The 15,451-nt window shown below is 35.7% G+C and overlaps 1 protein-coding gene across 2 annotated transcripts; it reads right to left on the bottom strand.

Moving 5' to 3' along the window:
• LOC109229402 (putative tRNA (cytidine(32)/guanosine(34)-2'-O)-methyltransferase) lies at positions 799-13,960 on the bottom strand. 2 transcript variants are annotated; one of them, XM_019394826.1, is made up of 12 exons: positions 13,487-13,960; positions 11,321-11,442; positions 11,149-11,242; positions 10,571-10,620; positions 8,516-8,565; positions 7,703-7,811; positions 6,253-6,313; positions 6,106-6,158; positions 5,478-5,570; positions 5,250-5,313; positions 1,717-1,824; positions 799-1,452 (listed from the first exon to the last, which is right to left on the bottom strand). In XM_019394826.1, the coding sequence occupies exons 2-12, from the start codon at positions 11,345-11,347 to the stop codon at positions 1,211-1,213; spliced, it is 951 nt and encodes a 316-aa protein (XP_019250371.1). In that variant the 5' UTR covers positions 11,348-11,442; positions 13,487-13,960; the 3' UTR covers positions 799-1,210. The 2 variants fall into 2 exon arrangements, with proteins under 2 accessions (XP_019250371.1, XP_019250370.1); XM_019394825.1 differs by lacking the exon at positions 13,487-13,960 and adding an exon at positions 12,060-12,216.

Genomic DNA, 15,451 nt, shown 5'->3' with positions numbered 1-15,451 from the left:
TATTATAGAGACTCATTTATAAAGAATTAAGCTTGATAAACCGAGATTATGAAAAATGATTTTTACATTATCAATATAATCTAACTATTGTAGTCAGTAATTATTTTATATTTTAATTCACCATATTAAATTTGCCATGAAAAATTACATAGATCAACTTTACTTGATAGTACAAGAAGCCTATATACTAACAAAATAGAAAACTTAAATTCTCATTTAAAATGAGAGTTTAAGTTGTCCTTACTTATAGTACCCCAAAAATATTATACTATCAGTATAATTTAACGGACTTTATTTTTTGGGTTACCATTTTAGGTTTTGTTGAGAGTTACGTGTTATTATAAGTCAACTTAACAAATAATATAAAAATTCTTTACACTATATGCTCAAAACAGATTTTCATTTAAAGTATCTTATATCCAACCTAATTGTGTAAATATATTTTACACCTTCCGTGCAAATAAACATTTATATGGTGATATCCTGGAGCAGAAAGTAGATCATGGGATTTTAGGAGTGTCAAAGAGATGCAGCTGAGGAGGAAATTGCTGCCATTTTCTGCTCGGTTTCAGCTGAATTTTGGCAATTTCTATTGACCCATTTGTTGTATGGAATTGACTGTTGACTACTTTACTGGACTTTAACTGAAAATTGCAAGAGTACCTTGAAAGAAAATTGCTCCTATTGTATAGTGTAACGCGTAAGTCGGTAGACTGCAAAAGAGGAAGAAATACTTGTTGCGCACTCAAATTCACATGGAAATTGCAACACACCAAGTCTTAGAGAAAACAAAAGAAGTTACGACACAATTACGTTTCGTTGTTTCAAAATAAACTTTTGGAATACAACACAAAAATTTGCTATTACACAAGTATATTACAATCATTCTTTTTTGATAACTGAAAAATCAATTGTTCCTAACGTGGGTGGATAATGGGCTTGCTCCCCTACCCTTCCTCACTTCAATACAAGTTCACAAGAGGAATCAAATCACAGTGACGTGCGCCTAGCTGTACTATCTTTGCCAGTGAACCAAAAGCCCTGGGGCACAACTAGATGACTCACATCTGGTTCTAAACTGTCTAAAGACTAAACAAAACACATTAAATTTATCAATTGCAAGTGCAATTAACACAATAAAGAGTCCTTACATTTAGTGACATATAAGCGACTTTTCAAATATAGAATGGAATGATTCTGGAAGGTAAGCTCAGGTGCCAAGAGAAAGCTTGTCTAGGTTTTGGATTCCTTGACTCGACGCTTTCTTCATTTCTAGAGCTCGTTTATATGGCGGTGCAATTGGAGGTTGTACAGGATCTAAACACTGATAGGTTCCGTCTGCAGCTTTAGGAAGTGGATATGAACGGTCTGAATCGTACCCACTAAGGTCTCCACAAGCCAGAAATGGAATATACACCTTATTAGGACCTTCCAGCCATGCACTACTGCAATCTGTCATGTAACAAATGCTTGAAAGATGATGCAAAATACAAATATAGTCGTTATTAAATATAATCTGAATTAAAAAAATGGAAGCCACATTACTTCCAACATATAAAACAGCAACCAGAAACTATATTCCAACACCAAGAAAAAGATATAGAGGCAGATTTAAGATCCATGTCACTTGCCTCAAAAAACATAAGGTGGCAAAATTTAAAGTTAGCATAAAGTAAAAGGCTATTTAGAGAAGAAGCATCGGCATATGGAAATTACCTAGGTCCTCTGTGCCAGATGGACTTCCAATCTTTTCAAGAAGGCGATGAAGATCTTTCTCATTAAATCCTTCAGGTGGAGAGTAATTCTCGCAAACTGCAAATGCCTCTGTACAAGGTAAAGCTAGTATTAGATTTATGTGCATAGCAATTCTAGTGTTGCTTTAAGATATCTTCCAAACCCAGAAATATACAAGTACAAGGGTGTGTTGGGCATAAAGGAACATGTTTTTCTTGGAAAATAGTAGTTTCTTACTTATTTTCTTTTCTGGTGTTTGGTTAGTTAGCAGAAAATGTCATGAAAAATATATAATCTAGGCAAATACTATGGGAGATGACACGGGTGAGGGTGGGGGAGGAGCGAGGCGATGGAGTTGCACGTCAGGGATCCAAATTGGGGTTGGAACCGGGGTAAGGGATGGGTTAGTGCCAGGGTCAAGGTTCGGGGTCATGGTCGGGAGTTCGCGGTCGGATTGGTGATAGGGTCAGGATCCAGATCGAGGTCGAGATTACAGTCGGGTTCAAGATCAAGGTCGGGATCAGTTTACGAGGTCGAGATAGGGTCCAGGGTTGGGGTTTGGAATTCAGGGTCAGGTTGTGGTCGGGGGTCGGGGCCGAGGGTCTAGGGTACGACCCCAAACTCCAACCCCTATCTCGGAACCTGAACCCCGACCCGGACCTTAGGCCCAATCCCGAACCGCAACCTCGACATCAAACCTATACCCCCACTGCCCTGCCCTCACCCATTTTGTCTCGGGGTGGTTGGGGTGTGGTCGTGGTGTAGGTCGGAAGGTCAGGGGTTTGGGGGCGGGTTGGCAAAGGTGTGGATTGGGGGAGAGGCTTTGGGTGAGGAAAGTTGAAAAAAATTTTTTGGAAAATGAATTTCCCTCCTCTTAGTAGGGAAGTCATTTTCCCCCAGTTGGAGGAAAATGAGTTTATAAGAAAAATATAGTCCAAAATATTTAACCCAACTAAACATGAGAAAATTGAAAAACATTTTCCTTCGTACAAAACACACACCCCAAGTTTCATTCCAATTCGCATTTGATATACCTGATAGACTCCACTAATCCTAAAACACCTACCGCTAATTCAAAGAAATAACCAAAGTTGAAGCCGGATATACAAAGTAACTCCGCAGAAATATCATAAGGCAATAAGAAGAAGAACAACTCAGTATAATCCCACAGGTGGGGTCTGGGGAGGATAGTGTATACACAGACCTTACCCCTACCCCTGGATAGAAAAGTTGTTTCCGGTAGACCCTCGACTCAAGAAGATGAAAAGAAACAATAGAACAGTAACAACAACAAAGGCTAGAAAGATACTACCAGCACTCTAAGAAACAGGAAGCAATCAACTATTTTAGTATTTATGAAAGTGTTTTGGGCTGAGTTCCCTGAGTTTACGCTGAGATGCCCGAGTAGCTTGTGAGGCCGAGGTCCGGATTGTGAGGATAGTTATGGATCGGGCTGCACGCCGCAGATATATATGTATATATGGATCGGGTTGCATATTTTGATAAATGTGGTGGCGCACATGCTAGGTGACGGGCGTGTGGGCGCGTGGGCGTGCACCCGTAGGGATCGTGACTTGGTCCGTCCCGTGGCAAAAGTAGAGTTGCATATCTTGATAAACTCCATATGATAACTACATGTTTTAGAAATGCTTCTGTTAACTTGGGCTGAATGCCATGTTTGGGGCCTTGTACCGTACTGTTGGACCCTCAGGGGTATTTTACTATTATCCTCACATTGTTTTGATAGAAAACTTTATCATCAGTTATGGTTTATACCTGTTTACTATTTAATACTGTTCATCACTCTATTTTAGTATTTATGAAAGTGTTTTGGGCTGAGTTCCCTGAGTTTACGCTGAGATGCCCGAGTAGCTTGTGAGGTTGATGAGTGAGTGAGGCCGAGGTCCGGATTGTGAGGATAGTTATGGATCGGGCTGCACGCCGCGGTGTAGCGATATGCAACCCGATCCATATATACATATATACATATATACATATATATATATATATATATGTATATATGTATATATGTATATATGGATCGGGTTGCATATCGCAGCGATGTATTGGATCGGGCGGCACACCGCAGCGATATAGCGCTTGGGCTGTAGGAGCCCCTCCAGAGTCTGCACACCCCTAGTGAGCGCAGTCGATTATATATTTATGGATCGGGCTACACACCGTACCGGTTATCATGAGATATCTATTGAGTGTGAGTGCTGATCGATGATAGTTGAGTCACGAGTGATTGAGAGGCTTTCCCGAGGGGCTATATATATGAGTGACATGTTGCCTGAGGGGATGGTTTTTATGGAAATATTGTTTTCACTCTTCTTATTACTGAGCCTCTATTGAGAAGTGTTGAACAAATATTTTAACGACTTTTCATTGGGTTCAGAATTTATCTACTAAATTGATCTTGTTATTTCCTCCGAGATTTCTATGTTATGATATGTTTATGACTTTAAATGCTCGTCACTGCACTCAGCCTTTATTTATAATTGTTACTTACTGAGTTGCCGTACTCACGTTACTCCCTGCACCTTGTGTGCAGATCCAGGTGCCAGAGCATCCGAGTGAGAGCTGATTTTTGCCTTCAGAGTATTTTCCGGATTTAGCAAGGTAGTTGCACGGCGTCCGCATCCCTGCCTTTCTCCTTCCTATCTTTTAGTATTTTATTTAGCAGATTCATTTTTGTATTGAGTAGACAGTATCAGATTGTATTCTAGTGGCTCATGACTAGTGACACCGGGATCGGGCAGTGTTTGGTGTTTTACGGGCAGTGTTTGATGTTCTGCGTAATTGTTTCCGCTTATTTTGAAATATTAAAATGAGAGATTTGTGATCATATTTGATTAGTAAATGAATTAAGAAAAAGACCTTGATGTTTTAAGTGTTGAATCGACTGGCCTAGTTGCGATAGACGCCATTACGACCGGGGTCTTTTGGGGTCGTGACAAGTTGGTATCAGAGCCTAGGTTACATAGGTCTCACGGGTCATGAGCCAGTTTAGTAAAGTCTCGCGGATCTGTACGGAGACGTCTGTACTTATCCTTGGGAGGCTGCAGAACCTNTAAGGTTAGATTGATATTGGGTGTTTGTTATTTGGGTTGATTTTAGGTTTTAATTAAGGATTGGTGGTTGCAAACACTGATTCTAGCTTTGTGGGTTTAACTCTTCTTGAGAAAGAGAGNTGTTTCCGGTAGACCCTCGACTCAAGAAGATGAAAAGAAACAATAGAACAGTAACAACAACAAAGGCTAGAAAGATACTACCAGCACTCTAAGAAACAGGAAGCAATCAATATTATGAATATTTCTGTGTGAAACGACAAACATGGGGTCCTTTCTAGATTGTAAGGGCATAAAGCAAATACTGAAATCCTTGAAATTTTACAATATCAACTTCCCACGAAATATTACAACATTATTAATTAGCAAGAGCTCGCAAATGAATGGGTTCCATTAGCAGGAAAATTTGCCACATAAACAAGGTAGAAAACATTAGCTACTCACCTATGCTAGAATTCCGACTGCTTTTTGGCTTAGCAAAAGTCACTTCCGTGAAAAATAGTTTTAGCTGCATTTTGAAGGCAAAACATAAGCAATCCACCATGATAACCCAAGAACGTAGAACATCCGAAAGCAGAAAACAAGAAACAAAGGTCTCCTCTAAAGACTAAATGAGATCTTGAACGAGTGAAGAAACTAAATCCAAAAATAATGAGTACACGTGCAATGAACCTGACAGTAAAGAAGGCTTGTGTCTTTTCCTCGAAAAATTTTTGCTATGAACTTTCCGCCTCTTTTTAGTATGTGAGTGACTATGGTTAGGCCCTGCAAGTTCAACCACCCAGATGACAACTGAGATATCTCCAAACAGAGACTGAGAACAACATGGCAGACTTACATGAGAAACATCTCTTTAAGCACATATAACTGATCTTTCAAGGAATAATTGAACATTATAAGCAGGATACCAAAAAACTAAAAACGAATCACATACAGAAACAATTCTTTTCTTTTTTTGGTAATCTATATACGAAGCAAAGTGAAAATAGTGATATAACATCACCAGATAGAAGAAGAATTAGTCATCTTCCTCAAAAGAAAACACAATTTATTGTGGAGATTTACAAAAAGGCATTTCTTTCAGACATCCTAAATAGTAGAAAACAAGGAACTTCTAATTAGACTTTTAAGTGTTCCTAGACAACAATGGCACTGATAATTTTATAGTTGCAGGCATGCAGCAAAGCCATGAAAACTACACATCTATATGAGTGTGCCTTGTAGGTTATTACAGTGTTGCTATATTGAGGTGAATATTATTCACTAAACCAATTCCACCTATTTTCTCTTAGAAACTAACCGCCAATATCAGCTGGGACTGAACAAATTCATCCATGTCATGAAGTCCCGTTACTGCAACATAAGATTAACATTAGCACAGATTAGTTTCATCAAATACAGCAAAGACCAAACTAATGTATCACGGCAGTTGAAAGCAATTTCTTACCATCAGGTGCACCATCACAGACAACAAGGTCAGCCTTGCATCCGTCAAAATGTCTAATAACCTGTTAGAAATTGACAATGATGCATAAAAACTGTTAACCACAAAGCATGAGGGAAAATAACATAATACTAATATCTCCTAATATACTCCTTGAAGAACAAAAAAAACAAAGAAGAGAAAATGTAAAAACGAAGATAATAGGAGAACAGATGAACACACTAAGATAAGAAGCCCAATGTATTACAACATTTTGAGTAGCATGGATGTATAAGATTTTTGTTGAGCAAAATTGCAGCACCATCCCTAATTTTTTGCCTCAATCAATGTTTTCACAGCCTGAAGTCATGGATCATGCCTCTTGTGCTATAAAAGTTATTCCTAACTTACACGTGAACTCTCAAAGATGCAGTTGGACACCAAACTAGCCACCTTCATTCCAAACCTAACCTTCGTTTTCTCTGAGCATTGTGTCTAATCGACATAAAATGGGGAAAAACAATGTCCTCAAACTGCTAATATAAAATGATTGTTTTTTTCTTCCTTTCTATTGATCATGAAAAACAATGTCCTCAAACTGCTAATATAGAATGATTGTTTTTTTCATCCTTTCTATTGATCATGCCCTCAAACATCAACCAGAGTTACTAACTCAATCTCTCGTGTGGTGAAATTTAGATTCTAATAAACCCACTTTTCCTGATTCAACTTAAACTTAACGACACTGTTTAATTTCTTGTATGAGTAGTTATAACACGGAAACTTATTATCTCCAAGTGTATTAATTGCTACAGTATAACATTTTAAAAGATATCTGAGAAAAGGAAAATTATGATATTATATATTAGATGAAAATTGCATTGAATCTTAAGGGAGATAATTTCTTTAAGATATTTCAAGAGAAATTAAACAAAAGAAATAATAATGGCTAAAAGTAAGAAAGTAGAGTGATATAACTGTTCCATCTACTAAATTTTCTCAGCCGTTGAATACTCCATCCATTCTAAATGCTCTTTTTTTTTTTTTTTTAATTTTTAATTTTTAATTTCTCAAATAGCTCTACTATGGAACAGGAAGTTAACTTCCTTTTAGGTAGTCAATTTTTTCAACATGTCTGCTTCATCCATTTCAACTTTAGAATTTCGTTCTTCAAATGGAAGACATTATGAAAAAACACAAACACTAGAATTTGCAAAATGCTTCTTTTCTACTGAAATTGCTTATCTTCCCAGAGAAATATCCAAAATCAATTTTCATCCACAATCAATGCTCACAGTTTATAAGTTTTTGTATTACATGCCATAGACAATAATTATCTCGATTCATTAAAGTGCACATGCATCAAATTTGCCAAAATGCTAGTAATTCTCGAAACCTAATTAGGAAGTTACAAGCCAGCCTTCAAAAATCAAAATTTCAAATTAAATAAATGAAACAGCATAGGAATCCATACCACTTCAGCTGTTTTAGCATTTGTTATATCACCCTGTACTTGAATAACACCTTCAATGGGAGCCATAGGCTGTAAGTCAATAGCCACAATAAGTGGTAGATCGACGTCCCTGGAAATCACATGAATAAAAAAGATAGTAGCACCTACGTTACATGTTGGTGACATGGCCAGGAAAACAAAAAACAGTATAAGTGGTAGCAACTTGACTTTTACAATTTTAAAGTTGGCCGAAGAGTGAATGTTAAAATCTCCTATCCTACAAACGTATCATAGCTGCAGCGGCAAGCCTCTAAGGTAGGAAACTTGTCAATAGCCTAAATCAATCACCATTAGAAAAAATCAATGGAGAGCAAACTTTTTCCCATTCCACATGGTGATGTGGGGCAAGGTCAATGTGTTACTAGGATCTAGGAGAAGAGGATGCAGCAAGCTGAAGCTGTGGTTCATGACTAATTGTTCTTCCATATTATTACATGATGAATATGATAGCATGCTGATTAACTCTCTTTCCAAAAGATTGAATTAGGAAGAAATGAGACAAAAGGCAAAACAAGTCACAGAAGCACCAACTACACAGGAACACTCGATCATTAGATTTGAAAAGACAACTTTATAATATCATTACAATGGGCATATTTATTCACTTTTTCTTAGTAGACTAACTAGCTAAGTGACTAAGATATTTGCTGGATTAAGAAACATTGACCTGGACAACCGTCTCGAGCTCCTAATATGATTTATCCATCAAAAAGACGAACAGATGAAAGAGCAATTGACATAGAATCAATTCTACAAAAAGGAAAGTATACATACTTGGTATCAGGTGACAACTTTGCTGGGAGATACAACTTCCGGCTTAAAACCTATAAAGAGAATAAAAACATTTAGGAACTTGGAAATGGAGCACACAATAAGGAGAAAGACATGTAGCACATAATTATATTTCTTTACTTCTTCATATCTTTCTTTGTGGGAAGTAATGGTACTACCAGAGACAAGCCAATAATGGTGCACCATAAAACATCATGCCAAATCCAACAGCACGTAGATATTTGTCCAATGAGAACCTCTAAAAATCAGAAAAGGAAAATTCTTTCCATTTATTTCCCTAGTAAAGTTCAAAAAGTACAGTCTAAAACATAGTACTTAACGGGCTTAGACTGAACTCCCTCTTTTTAATTCTCAAGATATTTTCAGTTCTTATGTTCTATGTAGGTCTGTTCCTTTAGAGCTTAACGAAAGCACAGAGGGAAAGACTTTCAATTTAGAAGCCAAATCATATGGCAAAAAACAAAAGTTTGACCAAAATAGGACACCATAATAGTGATAACCTTGGGTAAAAAGAGAGGCACATGGAGAGGGGGGGGGGGGGGCAAACCTCTACATATGACAACATTTGTCCTATGGCATTAGTCACACAAGTGTAAATACGTATATATGCAAAAATATGTTGAAAACTTGAGAATCCTATCCACCTCCAAAATCTATATCACTCTTAAAATGATTATAAATTATAGGCAGAATAGCCTAAATGACACTTATACTTGTGTCACTTTATCATCCCGGTCCTTGTATTCTATAGTTTGTCAGGTGAACACTTGTACTTATTCAAACTCTATATATTAAACCCTTATGACCGTTGACTGAGACTATAAAGCTGACTTGGCTTCAGTGCGTGACTCACACGCCTTTTAGGGGCGTGAGGCCTATTAGAAAACCGTAACAGTAACATTTCCCATTATTTAATGGCCTTCTTCTTCATTTTCCATTGTTAACCTAGTTGGAACTCTCTTGGGTATTTAACAAAATCATCTCTCTTCTTTCCCTTAATTTTTTCAGATTTTTCGTCCTTCTTGCTGATGAAATACGCCTTTATAGGACTCCATAAACAAACAAAAACCTAATTTTTTATCTGATAAAGCATCCAAGATTAACCCTATATCTTCCCCAAAAATTTCTATAATATTATGATATAACTTGGTGGACAACAACCCAGAATAAAATCCAACATAATTCAGAAAAATAAAAATCAGAAGACTAATTTAGGATTTTACCCACAAAAAAAAAAACTAAAACGAAACGGAATAACTGAATATATTACTATATGCACAACTATAACAAAGGGGTTTTATAGTTCAAATAGTAAGCAAACAAAACAAAACAAAAAGAAAAAACTAATATTCAGGCACACTCAAGAGCAATTAATCACCGACCTAACCCAACCATCAACTAATAAACGAACCAAAAAAGAGATTAAAAAAGAGATTAAAAAAAATGAGTTAAGAAGAGATGACAGTACTTGCCACAGAACGACGGAAGAAAGGCACGAAACAATGACCAGAAATTTAATGAAAAAAGACGAAGGAGAGATAGCACGGAGAAGATGATGAAGGAGAACAAACAGTGAAAGTGAAACAGCTTGTGTAAAATAAGGGACATACGGTTTGGGGGAGGGGGGGAGGGGTAATATAATATTTAATATATTATTTCGTATGTGGCATTAAATAATGACGTGGAGTCCTACATGGAAGCAATTGTGTTACACGCAGGTTGACCTCTTCGAAAAAGGGTTTAATATATAGAGTTTGAATAAGTACTAGTGTTCACCTGACAAACTATAAAATACAAGGACCAGGATGACAAATCGGTATAAGTGCAAGAGCCTATTAGGATATTCTGCCTAAATTATAATAATCCTTTCAAATAAGCATGAGTAAGCACAGGGCTAAAGATATCAGTTGTGTTATTCTGAATAAAACAAAACAAAATTAAAAAGGCAAATCTTTATAGCAGGTGATTATTGATTACAGAGCTATACCCAGACACAAAAACAACAATAACCAACTAACCAAGTTCCATTGTAAATACCTGACTCCAGCTGCCTGGTGCTGCACACAAATCCACAACTCGCTTCACACCTGCATATAGATAGGGCAATTAATGAAGTTCTACAAACAAACAATTCTGACCAACAAAGCAATGTAAAATAAAATTGGTGAACTCCTAATCTGCAGCATTTTGCTGAAAGAGAGTACTAGTATCCATCTACTCATTCAACATACAATTATTTCAAGCTCTAACCAAACATATTTTGGGAAACATAGAAATTGATATCTTGTTCTCCATAGTCCATATAAAATATTGCTACAGAACCTGAAAATTTAGTTTGTCTACAACTTGTTTAATTTTCATAAAAGGGCTTATACATCAGGAGCTGCATTGTAATGAACTAACGAAGACCTGCCAACTTTTCCAGATCCATCAAAGAGAAATCACCAGTAATAAAAGATTTTACTCATAAAGTCAGTTTGATAACGAGAAGCCGTTCTTTTCTTGGTAAAGATAAAATGCAGCAACTTTTATAATATTACTCTCTTTCCTTACATGTGGAATCAATCAGGAAAAATAAACAACGAAAATTCCAAGCCAGTTATTGAGAAGAGAACCTTCAAAGATGTTAAATTCCTCATCAATCTGAAGGAGCTTGAAGGCGCTACGGGCACGCCATCCTTCTTCCTTTGCTTTCCGATAGTAAATATCCTAAAAAATTGAAACCTGTTAAGGATGAAGCTTCTGGTTATAAGCAAAAAAGAACAACATCCTGAATAAAATCCATACTCTTTTGTCCCTCGATGCTTTTCCCATTGGATAAACCTGCAGTCCTCCAAATTGCTTCAATATTGATGGAGTACTTGAATTGGGCCGTAAACTATGCCAGCAAAAGACTGAACCTTTTTAACCTTTAAGAGAATTGAAGCAACAATGTCAAGTTTCTTAGCTAACCAACTCGCTAGTTACTGCCCAACCAAACTTAAGATAGCTTTTTTAAAGACCCTTAAGAGAATAAGGATTTGTTTGGGCCAATCCAACAGCAACTGTCGGAACTCCGGGTTAATGGGCACTCCTCCCTCTACCTTCTCCATTTAAATACTCGGACTAGTTCTCATGGCGCAAGGCTCACAAGTCCTCAATCTTTAGGGGGAGGGGGGAAGGTTTCGATTATTTTCTACCTTCTCCCAATTAATCATAGCCAAATTCAGGTTTAGTATTAGTGAGTTACATCCATGTTATTTACACATACACAACTTTTTTAAATTTACTACATATTCCAAATGCGATCGTTATCGCCCAACAATTCCTTCAGAAGCTTATATACGTGATATCCGTAATCTCAAAAATGGAATTTATATTATTAGCATCCCAAATATGAGTTGTGTTAAGACCTAAAGGTTGTGGTTTTTCTTTTAAGATTTACGTCGAACAGCTTATGAGCATAGCAAACGCAAGGATTTCGTTTGACTTCACAAAGAACATGTAAAAATAAGTGTGTTAAAAGAGTATGAGCTGGAGGAGTCACCTGATTACACTTCAACTATAGAGGTTTGCTGAGCTTTTCGCCGGTTATAAAATTGGCGTATATATCAAATATATGTTCAGCCACCGGGAAAACCTTTTTCTCTTGAACTGGCAATTGGTTCTGGGCCAAGCCCATTTTCACAATTGAACCCAAAAGAAAAGAGCCCAAATTTTGTGCCACTCTTGAAATTATTGGTTTGTAAAAAGGCAATATCAATATATCAATCAAGGGACTTTATCGTATAAATACGAGATTTTAAACTTATTTATCAGATTTTGTCTAAGTTTTTATATTTATTAAAAATAACTAAAGTTTTTTATAAAATATATACAAATACGGTCAAAATCTATAATTTATCTACAACTTAAATACACATTTTTTGTACGGAATCCGATCAAAAACTATAATTTACATACAATTTATATACATTTTATATACAACTTGTATACAATTATATAAGTTGTAGATATTTTGTATAGCATTTCTATACTCGACATACAAGATATATACAATTTGTTTATGTCTTCTTTTTCGAGTTTCAATCTGAAATTTTAACCAAAACCACCTCAAATTTTCACCAAATTCTCACAAATTTGAGATATAAACTCCAAAGATTATTACCAATCATTTGGAACAACACCCAATCCAAACAAAAATTACATATTTCGAATTCAAAGCTTCTAAGCTTTCTACTCCCTCAGTTCAATTTATGTGAACCTGTTTGACTAGGCACGGAATTTAAGAAAAATTGAAGACTTCTGAAATTAGTCCCAGAGTATTTGTGTGGTTATAAAAGCTTCTCGTTACAGGTAGAATTGTAAGTTTAAACTAAATTGTTTCTAAATTTAAAAAGTGATCATTCTTTTTGGAATGGACCAAAAAGGAAATAGGTTGACGTGAACTGGAACGGAGGGAGTAATTGATTAACATAGTTTCCAATTTCCAATTCAATCTACTCACTTCTGATTAATACTATTTTGTTTATGATTCCAAAAAGCTAACAGAAATTAACGATCTTCTCTAATTCAAAAATGATAATTCATTTATTGTTTAACATAGAAAAAATAGAAAGTAAAAAAAGAAGAGAAAACGTAATAGAATTGCTTGATGCCAAATTTCTTTGTTCTCGTAAATGTATGGCTGAAGCTGAGAAAGAGGTCAAACATTCTTCTGTTAATTTATAATCATAGTTTTGGGGTGGAAGAGGGAGAGAAAGTATGGAAGATTAGAGTCTAATACATTATTTTGTATAAAATTGGTAATTTGACATCAAACGAAATGAGATTATTTATTTGATTCAGAGTCTCCACTTGGAATAATTATTATGGAATAATTATTATGACTATGTTTTAAAGTCCAAGAAACACAGAAGATCGGGTAAGGCTAGCCAGAGTACAAAATTTATTTAAAAGTAAAAGAGGATGGACCTTTTATACGGATGCATAAAGCTGAAAATTTGCAACTCAATCGGAATAACAAAGTAACATTGGTTGGATTGAAACGCTAAAATTGCGAAACGAAACCTCGAATCGACACCGGAAAACTCGAAACCCAAACTCGAACTTGAACGAGAATGCTTCGAACTTGAGCTCAAACGGATTTATGCAGATTTGAGTAATCGTTCAGTGTATAGTGGTGAAAGGTAAAAGGGTTTAAGGAAACTCAAATATAGGACGGCCTTATCGTTTTCATATATTGGACTGTTCTTGTCCCTTCTCACGTTACCCCTTTTTTGCGTCAGCCTCCCCTCTCGTTTTCTCCAAATTGCCCTTGTTCTGTTTTTTTGCTCGTTCTTTCTTGTGTGTTTGTGTGCTTTTTGTAAGTTGAGAGAAAGAATGGGTCTAAAATCTGAAAAGGGGAGGAGGCGCTATTCTAGAGAAGGGAGGGCTGCTGCTACTAGATCTTAGAGATTAGGTTTTTAGTTAAGTTTTATTTTGGATGGGGAATTAATATTGGCCCTTGGATGAAAGTAGATCAATGGCTATGATCAAGGGATGAGTCTGATGCGCAAGAAAAGGATTTGTGAAGAATGGACTTTTGTCTTCCTAGATCACTAAAATCCAAAAATGAGTTTCCAATTGATCCAAATTCAATTCTTTCTCATTGAATAAAAATAAAAATAAAAATACTACCAAAATATACTAATTAATCTTAGTTAATAAGATTAAACTATTAAGGTGAACTATATATTAAAATGAAAATATTTTTGGTATTTTTTAAATATTATAAAATACTAATCTATTATCTATCTATCTATCTATCTATCTATCTATCTATATCTATATCTATATTTATATCTATATCTATATCTATATTATTATAAAAGTATGAATAAAATGTTGGATTACAAAAATAACCTTTTAATATTAAATATAATAACTCGCAATAAAAGGACATAACCGAAATTCTAGACATTAGCCTTGTAATCCTATTAATATTGAGACATAATACTACATGTTAGGAATCCTACGTGATTACCTTTTGGAATCCTATTTTAATCATAGATGTATTAGTATTATTTCAACCAAGAGTGCAATTTTTTTAATTGGTTCGAAGTCATAAAGACTCATAACAACTGAAACACTTTTACAAAAGAGGTAAATTCAATATTTTATCAATATTTATTGTACACTAATACTTCTCATCGTTGTTGTCCAAATATAAATAGGATTATAGGAATATATGGTTTAAAAAGAATGCCTAACCGCATGATAAGCATGAATAAAATATTGGATTACAAAAATAATCTTTTAATATTAAGTATAATAACTCACAATAAAAGAATATAATTAGAATTCTAGTGTGACGACCCAAAGGGGTCTTCACCTGTTTTAAATTAATTCTGTGCTTTCGAGGCCTTGAAAACCTCATTTAGAGTCACCTCGATTTGCGTGCGCAGTCCGGGCGCGTAGCCGGAAAGCTTAAATATAAAATTCTGTGAAAAATGCTAAATTTTGGTGTTAAAATGAATAAATTTGACTTTAATCAATATTTTGGGTAAACGGACCCGGACCAGTGATTTGACGGTCCCGGAGGGTCCGTAGGAAAATATGGGACTTGGGCGTATGCCCGGAATCGAATTTCGAGGTTCCAAGGCCGAGAAATGAATTTTTGAGTAAAATTATTTTCTGAAAATATTTAAGGAAATTAGAAATGAAATTTGATTAGAACGAGTTGGTATCGAGCCCGTATTTTGGTTCCGGCGCCCGGTATAGGTCTTATATATGGTTTAAGCACTTTCTGTAAAGTTTGGTTGAAAACGGACGTCGTTTGACGTGTTTCGGACTTAAAATGGAAAGTTTGATGTTTCACGAAACTTGGAAGGAATCATGGATTTTGAGGCTTAATTCGATGTATATGATATTATTTTGGCGATTCGATCGCACAGATAA

Source organism: Nicotiana attenuata, chromosome 7 (genome assembly GCF_001879085.1).
Source record: "Nicotiana attenuata strain UT chromosome 7, NIATTr2, whole genome shotgun sequence".
NCBI lineage: Eukaryota > Viridiplantae > Streptophyta > Magnoliopsida > Solanales > Solanaceae > Nicotiana > Nicotiana attenuata.
The sequence above is the reverse complement of the archived record's forward strand: the minus strand, read 5'-3'. Positions and strand labels throughout refer to the sequence as shown.

Excerpts from the sequence above, each read along its gene's own strand:
- LOC109229402 (XM_019394826.1), bottom strand. The coding sequence starts at position 11,347 with ATGGGAAAAGCATCGAGGGACAAAAGA. Across the intron at positions 11,243-11,320 it reads AAGCATCGAGGGACAAAAGA|GATATTTACTATCGGAAAGC; the intron begins GTATGGATTTTA and ends TCAATTTTTTAG. Across the intron at positions 8,566-10,570 it reads CACCAGGCAGCTGGAGTCAG|GTTTTAAGCCGGAAGTTGTA; the intron begins GTATTTACAATG and ends TTCTCTTTATAG.